The sequence below is a fragment of the Penicillium mononematosum genome, assembly GCF_028829835.1.
Source record: "Penicillium mononematosum strain IBT 11891 chromosome Unknown utg000005l:1.0-9366267.0:1.0-9372171.0, whole genome shotgun sequence".
NCBI lineage: Eukaryota > Fungi > Ascomycota > Eurotiomycetes > Eurotiales > Aspergillaceae > Penicillium > Penicillium mononematosum.
This window is the reverse complement of record NW_026643275.1, coordinates 8,571,535-8,584,819: the sequence shown is the minus strand read 5'-3', so window position 1 is coordinate 8,584,819 and position 13,285 is coordinate 8,571,535. Positions and strand designations below refer to the sequence as shown.

At 48.5% G+C, this 13,285-nt stretch overlaps 6 protein-coding genes across 6 annotated transcripts; 3 read left to right on the top strand and 3 right to left on the bottom strand.

The window, feature by feature from the left end:
• Positions 1 to 621: 621 nt before the first annotated feature.
• On the bottom strand, positions 622 to 2,012 carry N7519_011490 (aminotransferase class I/II-fold pyridoxal phosphate-dependent enzyme; the record flags this gene model as incomplete). The annotated part of the gene is made up of 4 exons (XM_057298263.1): positions 622 to 993; positions 1,046 to 1,188; positions 1,246 to 1,438; positions 1,488 to 2,012. 4 exons carry the CDS (start codon positions 2,010 to 2,012, stop codon positions 622 to 624), a joined length of 1,233 nt encoding a protein of 410 aa, XP_057146145.1.
• Positions 2,013 to 3,009: 997 nt separating this feature from the next.
• On the top strand, positions 3,010 to 6,029 carry N7519_011489 (uncharacterized protein; the record flags this gene model as incomplete). The annotated part of the gene is made up of 2 exons (XM_057298262.1): positions 3,010 to 5,154; positions 5,202 to 6,029. The coding sequence occupies 2 exons, from the start codon at positions 3,010 to 3,012 to the stop codon at positions 6,027 to 6,029; spliced, it is 2,973 nt and encodes a 990-aa protein (XP_057146144.1).
• Positions 6,030 to 6,507: 478 nt separating this feature from the next.
• N7519_011488 (uncharacterized protein) lies at positions 6,508 to 6,901 on the bottom strand (the record flags this gene model as incomplete). The annotated part of the gene is made up of 2 exons (XM_057298261.1): positions 6,508 to 6,729; positions 6,788 to 6,901. 2 exons carry the CDS (start codon positions 6,899 to 6,901, stop codon positions 6,508 to 6,510), a joined length of 336 nt encoding a protein of 111 aa, XP_057146143.1.
• Positions 6,902 to 7,890: 989 nt separating this feature from the next.
• Positions 7,891 to 9,713, top strand: N7519_011487 (uncharacterized protein; the record flags this gene model as incomplete). The annotated part of the gene is made up of 11 exons (XM_057298260.1): positions 7,891 to 7,926; positions 7,996 to 8,045; positions 8,109 to 8,467; positions 8,525 to 8,618; positions 8,674 to 8,705; positions 8,762 to 8,932; positions 8,962 to 8,972; positions 9,023 to 9,228; positions 9,282 to 9,461; positions 9,511 to 9,631; positions 9,687 to 9,713. 11 exons carry the CDS (start codon positions 7,891 to 7,893, stop codon positions 9,711 to 9,713), a joined length of 1,287 nt encoding a protein of 428 aa, XP_057146142.1.
• Positions 9,714 to 9,929: 216 nt separating this feature from the next.
• On the bottom strand, positions 9,930 to 10,394 carry N7519_011486 (uncharacterized protein; the record flags this gene model as incomplete). The annotated part of the gene is made up of 1 exon (XM_057298259.1): positions 9,930 to 10,394. One exon carries the CDS (start codon positions 10,392 to 10,394, stop codon positions 9,930 to 9,932), a length of 465 nt encoding a protein of 154 aa, XP_057146141.1.
• Positions 10,395 to 10,543: 149 nt separating this feature from the next.
• Positions 10,544 to 12,225, top strand: N7519_011485 (SET domain-containing protein; the record flags this gene model as incomplete). The annotated part of the gene is made up of 4 exons (XM_057298258.1): positions 10,544 to 10,834; positions 10,898 to 11,424; positions 11,485 to 12,064; positions 12,139 to 12,225. 4 exons carry the CDS (start codon positions 10,544 to 10,546, stop codon positions 12,223 to 12,225), a joined length of 1,485 nt encoding a protein of 494 aa, XP_057146140.1.
• Between the last annotated feature and the right edge of the window lie 1,060 nt (positions 12,226 to 13,285).

Genomic DNA, 13,285 nt, shown 5'->3' with positions numbered 1-13,285 from the left:
CCGCATATTGAAAGTATATGCCCTCATAGAAACCACATTGATGTCATACTTACGTTGTCTAGGAGCATTTACAAGATATACGCAAGCTTAATCTTGTTGGCCAGTCGTAGTCGCGTCGGCTAATTATGCATGAGACACTCTGCTTGGCCGATAGGACGGAAGGTGTGGAGCATAAGCTCCTCTCTGATGTATTGATGCTTCTAGAAGGCATCAAAAGGGAAATCGGTGCGCCACATGCTTATCCAGAACTTGTCCGAAATCCATCTCCCAGAGCAAAAGATGGTGTTGTTACCAGGAAGAGGCAATTGACGTCAGGCCTAGACCCCTGATATGCAAACAATGCAAACTCCCTTTTTTCACCCGACCTCATGTATCGACGGTTACTCGACATTAACATTTTCCTATGTTGAAGGTAGACTTGGAAGAAATAAAGATGCTTTATCTGTTCGTCATGGCAGTTACACTACACCCGTTTGTATGTCTGTCGTAAATATACATCGGATTTCACAGATGGCTTCCCATTTCCCTTTTAGTCTCCACCCCTTACCACATCTTTTAACTGATAACCCTCTCATCGCTCACCTCCTAAGGTATGACCTAAAATGGCGGTGAGAAATCGCACTACAATCTGGCTTTCCTAGCTTGTTCAGCTCGGTACGCTGCCCATTCCATAATGACTTCGATCACATCTTGAATCTGCTCTGTGGTATTATCCGCGTGTATCGAGATTCGCACTCGATCCATCCCTTTCGGAACAATGGGATACCTTACCGGGTTGGCCCAGAACTTAGCCCGGTGCATATGTCCGGCCAGCTCAGTCGACTGATTAGGCGGAGTTACTAAGGGAATGATAGGCGATTGGAGTATTTCAGATTTCCAGCTCTTCTCATTCGGGATTTGAATGATTTTTGCCTTTTTGATAGCCGCCCATTTAGGATGACTGAGGAAGGTCTTGTGAAAGTACCGGATATTTTCTTGTAGAGTCCGCCGGCGCTGATTGGGTTAGCCTTCTTCTGGTAGATTAGGAAAGCACCTGGGCACGTACCCTTTCTCCATCTTCACTGGCTAAAATTTCGTAACCGGCTTTGACAGCAGCTAACGCAACGAAGGAAGGAGCTGTGGAAAAGATGACACTCCGCGCATAGTTGATGAGATTGAATTTGATAGTCGGTTCAGCCAGTACCACGGCTAAAAGACGATTAAATTAGGTTATAGAGTGATGGTACAGGGAAGTTGTAACTGTACCTCCATTTGACCCTAAAGCTTTGCCAAAAGTATGCACACGAAGGCCTATTTCCTTCTCGAGTCCATGATGGGAAACAAATCCGGAGCCATTCGGTCCAAGAAGACCGTTTGAATGTGCCTCATCGACCGAGAAAATAAAATTTCCCCTGGCAAGGGTGGTCTTGGCAACATCAAAGGAGTTCATGGATCGGGGCTTCGTCCCCGTCCATGCTATAAAAGGACTCTAAGGCAACGAAAACAACATTGCTGCCATCTGCAATGCGAGGATTTTGGTCACGAAGGCTTTCCAGACAATAACGGAAGGAAGCACAGTCGTTATGCGCAAACATGATGGTCTGGGCTCGTCCACGTCTCATTCCATCATGTATGCTTGCATGCACATACTGATCGTACAAGACGAAGTCACCATTCTGTGGGATTGTTGACCAAAGTGCGACGTTTGCATCATATCCAGAGTTGAAGAACAAAGCTGACTCTGCATTGTGGAACTGAGCCATATAAACTTCAAGCTCTTTCAGATATTGTGTGGTGCCTTCGAATATGCGTGTCGAGGTACTTCCGACAATGTAATCTGGATTTTTCCGGAGTTGATCCTCAAAAGATCTAGTCAATGCCCCCGACGTTGCCAGTGAGAGGGTATCATTTGACCCGAAGTCTACCATTTGGGCAATGGTAGATGGGTCGGGAGGGCTGATCAATCTGTTATCGCGATCACGCTCATCCAATGCGGACTGAAGCTTCTGGGCGAGGATTTTCTTGCCATCCATGATTTAGCGTTTGTAGACTCTTGTAGCATAAATTGATGGAATCTTCTTCTAGACTCAGGTTGTTCAACTGTAATGCAAGAATTTTTGGCGTAATCCTCCTACTTATATAGCAAGATCCTTCAACAGGTCTTGACCCAAGTACCACGCGGGAAAGATCATTTCTCGAGATAGAACATTCCAAATATCCTGATAGTTTAACTGTCAAGCCGGTGAGCGAGGTCGAAGTATATATGGCCTGTATGTATAATTCCTATTCCCATTACTCTGAAATGGCCAACCAGAACAAACCGCCACCCTACCACAAAGAACCTAAAAGGAGTCTCTTAATGCAGCTCGAAGGAAACGGGTGGCTTGATTGCCTAATCTGGGTTTCTTCATGTCATTGTCAAGCAGGGGATCCATTCTTAGTGTCAAATCCACGTGTGAGGAGCAGTACCTGCACTAAAAGGGAGATATGTAACGCCAATAGCATGGCCGATTGGCTTTACCATTCACTCATTTCGTGTGAAGAAACTTTTTTTTTCTATTTCTATGCGTGTATAATGAGTCATGTGATAGGGTTAAGTCATCAAATTACTGCATTGGGGGTTGAACATGGCTACACATATGCACGATATGTGAACTTCAAATCCTGCTGGGCCTTCATAGCAACATGCAACGTAAGTCGTTACATCTTGATTGATGTTTTGGTGTCTTTCTGCATGCATAGAAACTCTTACGGCAGTCACCAGTGTCATTAATGGCAATGGAAACACTATCGACACGTATTCTTTGTCAAAACAGGTTCCAACCTAGGCAGCTTGCTCCATGCTAAGTGTTGGTGTAAGGCCAGCGGCTGAGTGTGGCGACAAATGCTAATTGTAAGGGCAGAAGCAAATTAAAATTGTTTTCTATCATCTATAAAGCCATTGATATTCTAAAGGATGGCCAACTTCAACACCGATACCCAGTACTATCTCAAAATTATCAAACAATTATCACCTGATCGCCGATAGCAATGGAGAAGATTATCTACGAACACTCGAAGAAAGCTCCGAGCTCAATAGCCGTGGAGGACGGAAACCTGTCTCTGAGCTATCCTGAGTTACTTGCGGAAGCTTCTCACCTAGCCCGCACGCTTGGAGATGTAGTCTCCGGTGAACTGATTGGCATTTTGCTTGGCCCTGGAATCCATCAAATTGTTGCACAGTTAGCTGTGCGTCTCTCCGGTGGTACTTGTGTACCTATCGAGCCAACACTTCCAAAGAGTCGCATCATCGCGCTTCTAGGTGATATTGGTGTTAGACGCGTATTCGTTGACGAAGAAGACACTGCGTATCTGCATGATCTTGAGGTCATACATGTGCAGCCAATCTCAGGACGGATCGCCCTCGATTTAGTATCAGAAGACTTTGAAAACCAGTCAGAGATAAGCCATGTTCTTTTCACCTCAGGGTCAACTGGGAAGCCCAAGCCAGTCCAAATCCGTGCGGAGAGCATCTTGCACATGGCGACCAAGACTCCCGCAACACCCTTGCAAAGAGTTGATAGAGTCACTGCGTTCAACAATCCAGGATTTGATGTAAGTCTATTCGAAATGTGGGTCACACTCATCTCCGGGGCCACGATTGTGGTGATGCCTCGAAAGACAGCCACTGATCCCGGTGCCTTTGGGAGTGTCTTGAAGTCTCACAACGTGACCGTGACATTCTTGACCGCTGCATTCTTTCAAATTATTGCCTTCGCGGACCCGTCCGCGTTTTCTTCATTGCGGCATGTCTTCAATGGAGGAGATGTGGCCAATGTGCGTGCTATGAGGACTGTCCTGGATAATGGACCACCACAACACCTTTGGAACACATATGGCCCGACTGAGTGTACGACATTAGCCACCATGATTGAAGTCTCGATGGAAGAGGCATCTCGAGAAAGAATCAGTATCGGTAGAGCAGTGGGTGAAACGGTACTCGTGCTATTGGACGAGCACCAAGACCTCATCCGTGATAGCGGAACACGAGGCGAGGTCTATATTGGAGGACCACAGCAGTCCCTCGGATACTTGAACTGGCCTAATAAGACAAGCCAAAGCTTTGTTCATCTAGAGAGGAGAAGGTTGGGCTTACAGGGGGAGGGAACTGTCCGTCTGTATCGAACAGGTGACATGGCTGAATGGCGCGACGGCACCGACCTTCTGGATTTCATTGGACGCACTGACAATCAGGTGAAACATGGTGGGTTCCGAGTGGAGTTGGGCGAGATTGAACGTGCTTTGCTTTCACATAGAGACGTTCAGTCCGTTGTGATAGTCCGCCAACCGCCGCTATCTGAGAACGGAACGCATGCACTTGTGGCCTTTGTGGTAGGCAGCGAGTCGTTTCAACCACAACATTTACTTGAATATGCTAGGGAACTCCTCCCAGCATATATGGTCCCCAATGATGTTGAACGTATCGCTGAGTTTCCATTGACGCCCAACGGAAAGGTGGACCGAAATACGCTTATTCAACTAAGGCTTGAGACTCTTCAAGGGAAGTCATCAGTCCATAGGGTCCATAGTCATACATCTGGGGACAAAAGGGCAATGCTTCAGGGTATCTGGAGAGACTTGCTCAACGTGTCCAAGGTTCATGATGACGATGACTTCTTTGTTATTGGGGGCAGTTCACTACAAGCTGCAGCGCTCATTTCTATCATTCAGAAGCGCCTTGGGACTCTGGTGTCAATGGAAGACTTGCACAAGAATTCCAGGCTCGATAGACTACTGCGTCTTATTGACACCACGGATTGCGCCTATGACAATGCACCAGATGATGCAACGACCTGGAGGAAAGATGTCGACCTCGTGGATGATATCGAGCTCGTCCCTCAATGGGAGGCTGACACAGAAGGACGTGTTTTTATCACTGGCGCAACTGGCTTTGTGGGGGCTCACCTTCTACACCATCTCATGCAGAGACCTTCTGTGAAACGAATTGCGTGTCTAGCACGTCACAAGAAAGGTCTCAATGCAGCTACTCGAATTCAACAGACCCTGGAACGGTACGGCCTATGGCCTAGCGCATTTGACCAGACTCAGAAGCTCTTGGTGCTGGAGGGCGATCTGGCGGACCGCGGACTTGGCTTGGGGACTGAAGAGTTCACCTGGCTGGCGAACTGGGCCTCAGTGATCTTTCACTTGGGTGCAAAAGTTAACTTCTGCGAGTCGTAAAGTCGTACCGCGAGCATTATATCAGCAATGTGAAAGGGACATGTAACGCTCTCCGGTTAGCTTCCGCTGGTCGTCGCAAAGCATTCCACTACATGTCCAGCATCGACGCGTGGGGCCCAACTGGTGGTATTCTTGGTACAAAAGAACTGTACGAGGACGAGCCGCTGCAGCGTCACATTCATTGTCTTCGATATGATTTGGGGTACTCGCAGAGTCAATGGACAGCCGAAGCCATGGTACGCCGAATGAGAGACCGGGGTTTGCCTATTTCCATATACAGACCGGGATTTATTGTTGGTGATAGCAAGACGGGGACCAATAATCCTGATGATTTCTTCTCCCGGCTTCTTGTAGGATGTATCCAGCTCGGGGCATTCCCGAGAATTGATCAGCGGCTGGAATACGTCACCGTTGACTATGTTATCGACTCTCTTATGCACATTGCATCCGATAACAAGAATCTTGGCAAGTCCTATAGCTTGCTTGCTCCAGATGTGCGGCAATCAGTCGATGTAGAAGGAACCTGTGCTGTGCTCAATGAGGCGGGATACGATGTCAAACTCGTATCTTACGAGGAGTGGATGGAACGATTATCAGAGATGCCGGGAGACAGTCCTTTGGCGCCTTTGATGCCAATGTTCCAGGAGAAGGTGCTAGGTCGGCTGACGCGCTGGGAGGCAAGTCAGTACTCGCCGGTGTACCGCTGTGATAACACGATCGAGGCGTTGAAGGGCCGTCCTGATATTGAATTTACCCCATTCGACGTAGCGCTATTGGAGAAGTCCATCAGCTTCTGGAATCGAAAGGGATTCTACCATGTCAGGAAATAACTTGTTTTTCCCCCCCCTTTTTTTTCTTTTGTCAGGCCTACTTCGTTTCTGGTCTGGTAATGCTCCGCAAGGAGGTAATCCTTCGATATACTCATATATGATTTCGCTGTCATTAAGCTCGAACAGCTTTGCCTTCAGACAAACGCCCGGCTGATATCAACTTTGAGGATAGTGTGGTGTATAGAAATGGCATGAAATCTTCATTGAAGGCTTTTTCCGGAGGTTTACATTAGCAGGGAAGTCACCTCATTATGACTGTACTGTGTTAGAATTACCTAGGGATCTGCATTGATTCATCCATCCTTGCAACGCTCTACAATTGCATGTTGAGATAGTACACCAATCAATAAGCATGGAAATTTTCAGATTCATTCAGTCACTCATAACGGCTTGGCAAAACTGACTATCGCACACATGACCATATTCATATACTCAGGCAACGGTCGTAGCATCAGAGGTGATCCAGTCCCTCGGCACCCTAAAGTTCAAGTTCAAGTTCATCCGCACTCTTGCCGGGAGCCAAACTCCCACGCAGGCCAGTGTTATCAGGGGGGAACTCTAAACGTCCAGAGCCAACGCCTGTAATACGCTGGTCAAGGGAGTTCCAGTCACTGGCAACTGGGGGTTGGTCAGGCAGAGGCAGGTTAGCCTTGACCTTCTCAATTTGTGCGCCTATGTCTGTGTTTTTGTCGATGATAGACTATAGAGCACATGTTAATGATCTGTTTTCTGCTTGATGTTGCGTTGCAGATACTCACCTTCATTCTAGAGACGTGTGAGTCTGCTGGGGTTTTGCCACTGTGACACAGGGAAAGCTTGGACTCCGCCCTGCGGAGGTCCTGCATGGTGGTGTGGAAGGTAGCGTCGGACATTTTGCGTCTGGTTGTGGGTGTGGGGGTGTAGATGAAGAGGAAGTGTCAGAAGTGGCTGAAAATGATTCTGAATCTGAAGCATATCATCTCAGGCAAGGCAACTGAGTGTTTATATATCTACCATGTTCTTTGTCGATGGCAAGACGCTGTGACGTTTGCTACAATGACGACATGGTATCCGGGGCCATGGATATTCTCCCCACCAGAGCCTGCTCCATCTTGTGAATTTGGCCTCTATTGGAGATTCCAGGCCTTCGGGCCAACATAGAATAACCAACTGGACAAAACTTGGGGATTGGCGTCATAGTCTAGGGACCGCTTGAGGTGGCAAGGCTGTTCATTTGCTTCCATGACAAGAAGCCATGCATATCTCCTTACCTCGAGGTCTGTCGAGGAGTTAATGGGTGTCCAAGCTGGACGGTCGAGGTTTCATAGACCAATCGTATATAACATATCTCGGTCCATCGATTCGTTCACGGATCTCTTGGTCAGTACATTTCAACCGTGATCGGGAATATCCGACGAAGTAGCCTTGGAATTGTGGAGGGAATCATCCTGAACTCAATCCTGGTCTAGTCAATCAGCTATCTCGGGTGCGGCACAGCCGAGGCGCATCCTCACGAAGCCTTGCAAAGACCTGGAATTTAAGGATCAGTACCGCGGGGGGAACCTTGGTAGTGTTTCAGCGTGAATTATAGCCAACAGACTGAAACCCCAGTTGCAATCTTCCATTCATTTTAGAGCGATGTTCAGAGCGAGAATAGACGCCTTGTACATTAACTAAGGGCTTCAACAAGTTGGAGAGTGGTCGGCGTCCTAAAGTGGCATAAAAGCACGCCGGCCATCAACAAGACCGCCTTCCCTTTTGGCGTGGCAGAAAATGTTTCTTATCGAAAGACCGTCAGGTCCGAGGCCTGTGGAGACTTGGTAAATCTGGTCATTCTGCTATTCTGAGGAGATTTTGCTCTTCGACACATATATCCTGCAATATGCCTCGAGATCCGCTGATCGGACTGGTGGGCAAGGTATGCCGTTCCCCTACATTGTCCCATCACCCCACTAATCGGAGGTGCGAGGGGCATACAGCCGTCTAGTGGAAAATCCACAACATTGAACAGCTTGACGGATGCGACTTCCAAAGTCGGTAAGTGAACCAGAAGATAGTTATGTTCACTCTCAGAGGCCTAATGGATTATTCTTTGAATAGGAAACTTCCCGTATGTGTGCCTCGATTGCTCTACACGAGCATCTCCACCTTATCGCAGTTGATCGCGCAGGCCGTGTTGACACCCGACAGCTTCACAACCATTGACCCTCAGCGAGCGATCGGATACCTCCAGATCGAATGCCCATGCCAGCGACACAATGTTTCAGATCGGTGCCAGCCCAATTACGGAGGCTGCTACGAAGGGCGACGTTCCGTGCCGATTGAGTTGTTAGATGTCGCAGGTCTTGTGCCAGGCGCGCATCAGGGTCGTGGACTAGGTAACAAGTTCTTGGACGACCTGCGTCACGCCGATGCTCTGATTCATGTCGTGGATGTGAGTGGGACTACGGATGCTGAAGGTAAGTTGGGTGTGCCGCATTGAATCGCACGGATCGTGTGTTAACAAATATCTACAGGAAAGGCTACTCGAGGATATGATCCATCAGTGGACATTGAGTGGTTGCGATCGGAGATCGTGCGATGGGTGCTAGGAAACCTGATGGAGAGGTGGTACGTTTGCGAGTGCCAAGAATGGAACGAGGGACAAGTGCTGATATATCCTTAGGGGTTCTATAAAGAGGAGACATCAAGCATTGAGTCAGTGAACTCTTGCAACGCCATTTATAATGACACTGGACTGACTCTTACTACAGAGGCAAACCCCATCGACACATTGCAGAAACAGTTTGCTGGTTACGGAAGCACCCATGCCACTGTTGCGCGATTTATGGATAAACTTGCCTTAAAAGAGCCGCTGGAAGATTGGTCAAATGAGACGGTAGAGCTTGTTGTTAACGCTTTTATCGACGAGAAATTCCCCACGTGTTCGCGTTGAACAAGATCGACCACCCAGATGCAGACAAGGTACGATGATCTGCCTGATGGCCCATGTATTATTCTGACAATAATTGCAGAACATCAGCAAGATTGCGAAAATGCAAGATCCGAAAAGCATTGTGCTTTGCTCCGCTATATCTGAGGTTTTCCTCCGAAAGCTGGCAAAGCAGGACTACATCAAATACGTCGAAGGCAGTGAGTTTATCGATACGCGAGAAGATTTGATCGAGATGGGCGACCCGGATGGAGGAGGCCTGAAAGAGATGGACGAAAAATTGAAAACGTATGTTCAGTGCTCATTGGAAAGTTGTAACCTCGCTAACGACTTCGCTCCAGTCGGGTTGAGAACATGAAGGACATGGTGCTGTATCGATTTGGATCTACTGGAGTCGTCCAATGCCTTTCCCGAGCGGCAGAGCTTCTGGGCCTTGTACCAGTGTTCCCCGTCCGGAACGTGGCGACATTCAACTCTGGCACTGGAACCGCTGTATTCCGCGACTGCGTTTTGGTCAATAAGTCAGTACTCCCTATTCCGAGCTGGCATAGCCTGTCTAACACTTCACAGAAACAGTACTGTCGGCGATGTCGCCCGAAAGGTGATGGGTGACGTACCAATCAATTATGTCGAAGGAGTGGGTGGAACTCGAGTCTCCGAAGATGACATTGTTGCAGTTGGGAAACACGATGTGAGTGCCACACCGAAACTACAGAATACGGTTGATTGACTGATTACCATTGCAGATCCTATCGTTCAAGGTTGGTCGGTAGACCAGTCCCTTTATGTACAGCATCTCCCATGATATGACATCAGTAATGGAAATGTCTTATGACCTCGATCTCTGCTCTGATTCACTATTATTACAAAGTTTTGGGGCATCGACACTTAAATATCGAGCTCGAAGAACGCACCATAAGATATCTGGCTCAACCCCCCCTTCTGCAAGATAGAGACGCAGTCAGCAAGATGAACTCTCCCATCATTCATTATGAACTGACCTTTGCACGCTCGTCATTCATGCCAATTACCGGCTCTGGCGCTTTGGGATGTTCCTCTTTAGCCTTCTTCCCATACTTGGTCCCGCCCCTCTCCGTCATTCCTTGTGACTTGGTTTCATCTGCAAGACCCTGATTTGTCCTCCTTTCCCTCAAGCCAGAGGCAGCGGCCTCTGAATGTACGTCCTCTGTATCGCCTTTCTTAGAGCGCTTGCGTACGTGCTCCTCTGCTGAGCTTCCTTTCCAATCCTCAAAGATGGAGTAATTTTCGGACCCCAAGTGGTGCACGGAGAACTGGCGGTTGTATGGCGGACTGTAACGGTAGGACGACCCGCCAAGATTGTCGTGAAACAGACATGCTGTGCAGTATTGGCGTGGCAGAAGAGATACAGTGATGGCGCATAGCGAATTGCGAGTAATTGTAAATACTTGAACAGCTAGAGAGTTGGATTTCATGATCATTTCTACTCGGCGCTATGACGTCCGCATGCTGTAATGCGATCTTGTCCAAAAAGGGTAAGAGCCGATTATGGGGGCCGGGCTTATCGATAAGGGAACGATCGTCATCGGCAGCATTTTGAACGCCAAACTCCAATTCAATCACAATGAGGCGCGAGTACATCCCGATCGAATCCCTGCCAGCTTGGCAGCGGCTCAACGGGGTCGTCGTTCAAGGCATCGCAGTTCATAAGCTTGGATCTGATCAACATGGCGGAGACAAAGGCAGTGCCCTCATCGCAACAGAAGCGCAGATGAGCAGCGAAAACGATGCAAAACCCAAGGTCCTTCTACAGGTTCCCTCGGAATTGGTTTTATCCCTGGAAACAGTCCAGAACCATGCCAAAACTGACAGGTATTTGCGCGACGTGCTGGAGAACATCGGCGACTTTGGAAGGGTATGAGCTGCTCCTCCCCAATCTAGCTACATTACAATGAGGGAAGCCAACTAAGATACACAGACAGCTAGAGGAGCAATCCTCATATTCTTGCTCATTCAACTATCCCATAGCAGCCCCGATCTGCGCTCAGCAAACGAGACCATCGGTATCTCTAATCCCTGGACCGAATACGTGAAGTTCCTGCCTCCATCGTTCCCTCTGCCCACCTTCTACACCGCCGAGGAACAAGAGCTCCTTCGAGGCACGTCGCTTACGGAAGCTTTGGACGCGAAATTTGCATCCCTTGAGCGGGAGTTTGAACATCTCCGCCAGGCTACGGAGGGTATTGCGTGGTGTCAACGGAGCTGGTGGGATGAGAAGACCGGCGCGCTGACAATTGATGACTGGAAATATGTTGACGCTGCTTATCGGTCACGTATGCTGGACCTACCCGGCAGTGGCCTGTCAATGGTGCCTTGTATTGACATGGCCAATCATGGCTCCGGTGATGGAGTCAAGGCGCTGTACGATGCGGACCCGGAGCGAAACGCGGTTCTTCAGCTACGATGGGGAAAGGCTCTCCAGCCCGGAGAAGAGGTTACGATTTCGTGAGATTCCTCTACGGTGGACATGGTTACTGAGGACTTCGCTGACACATTGCACGACAGGTATGGAGACGAAAAGCCCGCATCTGAGATGATATTTTCTTACGGATTTCTGGAAAGCGGCACTACGGACGCACGGGAAATATTCCTCAATCTAGATATTCCCGAGGATGACCCTCTCGGCCTCGCAAAGAGGATGTTCTGCCAAAACAATTCTGGGATTCGAATTTCGTCTGTTGAGGGCTCCGAAGAAGTAACATGGGAGAGTGGGCTTGTGTGGATAGCATGTGTGAACGAAGAAGACGGGCTTCACTTCGGGATCGCACAGACAACCGACGGCGGTCGGGAGCTGGAAACGACCTGGAAAGGCGAAAAGATCCAATCAGCCAGTCATCTCCGCGAGCTTCTCGCTGTTGATCCCTTGTGGGACATTTTCCAGCTACGCGCTGCGGTGCTGCTTCTAGAGCGGCTCGAGACTCAGCTCGCTCTTCTCCAGGAGACTGGGGAGATTATCTCGAGTATGCAAGAGGACAAAGCGGCTTTAGATTCTATGTTCCGACCTGGGATCTTCACCTCTATTGCCCAATACCGCGCCTTGGAAGGGGAGCTGCTGGAGAAAGCTGTTGAGGAATTAATAAAACAGGTAAGTGATCCAACGTGCCGCGTGTGTCAAGGGGTCATCTCCTTTCTCATTTCCCGCAACTGACCATGAAACAGAGAACGGAGCTACTGGCTTCTAAAACGGTGGCAGAGTATTTCAGTGCACAGACAGCCGAGTTGGACGAAGCCGAAGATTTTTCATGATGCAAAATCAAGGGCCCGGATCTTGTTGATGGGTCTGATGAAGACAGGCTAGGATCACAATGCTATCTTGTATTGAAGCACCCGGAGCATTCCTTAATATCCACTTAATGCCCAAATTTTTGTTAGGTTAACAGGCGGCAGCAAGCCCAGTTCCTGCCAGATCATCTCAAAAAAAGAAAGTTGCGAGCCCCACACCCCCATAGCGCATCTAGCTATTCCATGTGTAGGCGCTACTAGCGTTCAATCATGACGAAAAGACCGGAGGATCACACCTATGACGATCCGGGTCCAAAATTATAGAATAGTTGGCGGCTTATGCCCTTTACATGTCTTTTTGGTAGTCCCTTAAGTCTTCTCTCATAGTCATTTTAGATGTCATTTTTAGATATTGTGTCCCCTTCTCAGCTTTATACCTACACGTATACGGCAGAAAAAGACGGAAAGAGGTTTAAACCTTGCAGAGCACTTATCTATAACCAGGGATGGAGTTGTAAAAGGGGTTGAGAACAACCTTGGAACATGATCTACATATTGGGGTTGGGATGTGCATGCGGGGGAAGGCAGTTGCAGGAACGCCGATTCCGATATCCACCAGATTGGCCAAGGACGCGGTGGATGGCATTTTCGCAACGAATCAGAGCGCACCAGTGACGTGAATCGGTATGCCAGAGGTAGATCATACTTTTGTCTACAATTCGAAACGACCAATATTGAGGGATGCGGTATGGACACAGTGGAGCGCAGGCACACAGCCGTAGATCGCGAATCCAACAGACCGGAGCCTAGTGGGGCTATTAACTTGCAAACCATGGTTCGCTCATCTCTCGGGAAAAACTCGCTGAGCGGAACAAAACGGAATTTCCAAGGTTCCTTCAAGTTACCATAAATACGAGATATTGTATTGGTTCGATATTAAACGTTGAACTATTTCCCGCTCTTTGGTTGCAGGTGGGCTCTGATGACGACTAATCAATTCAGATGATAGGTGCCCAGGTGGAGCTAGTAATATAATTTACATTTGAAACTCTCCAGTTGTTTCCCCGCGTTCATCCTCCGCGAA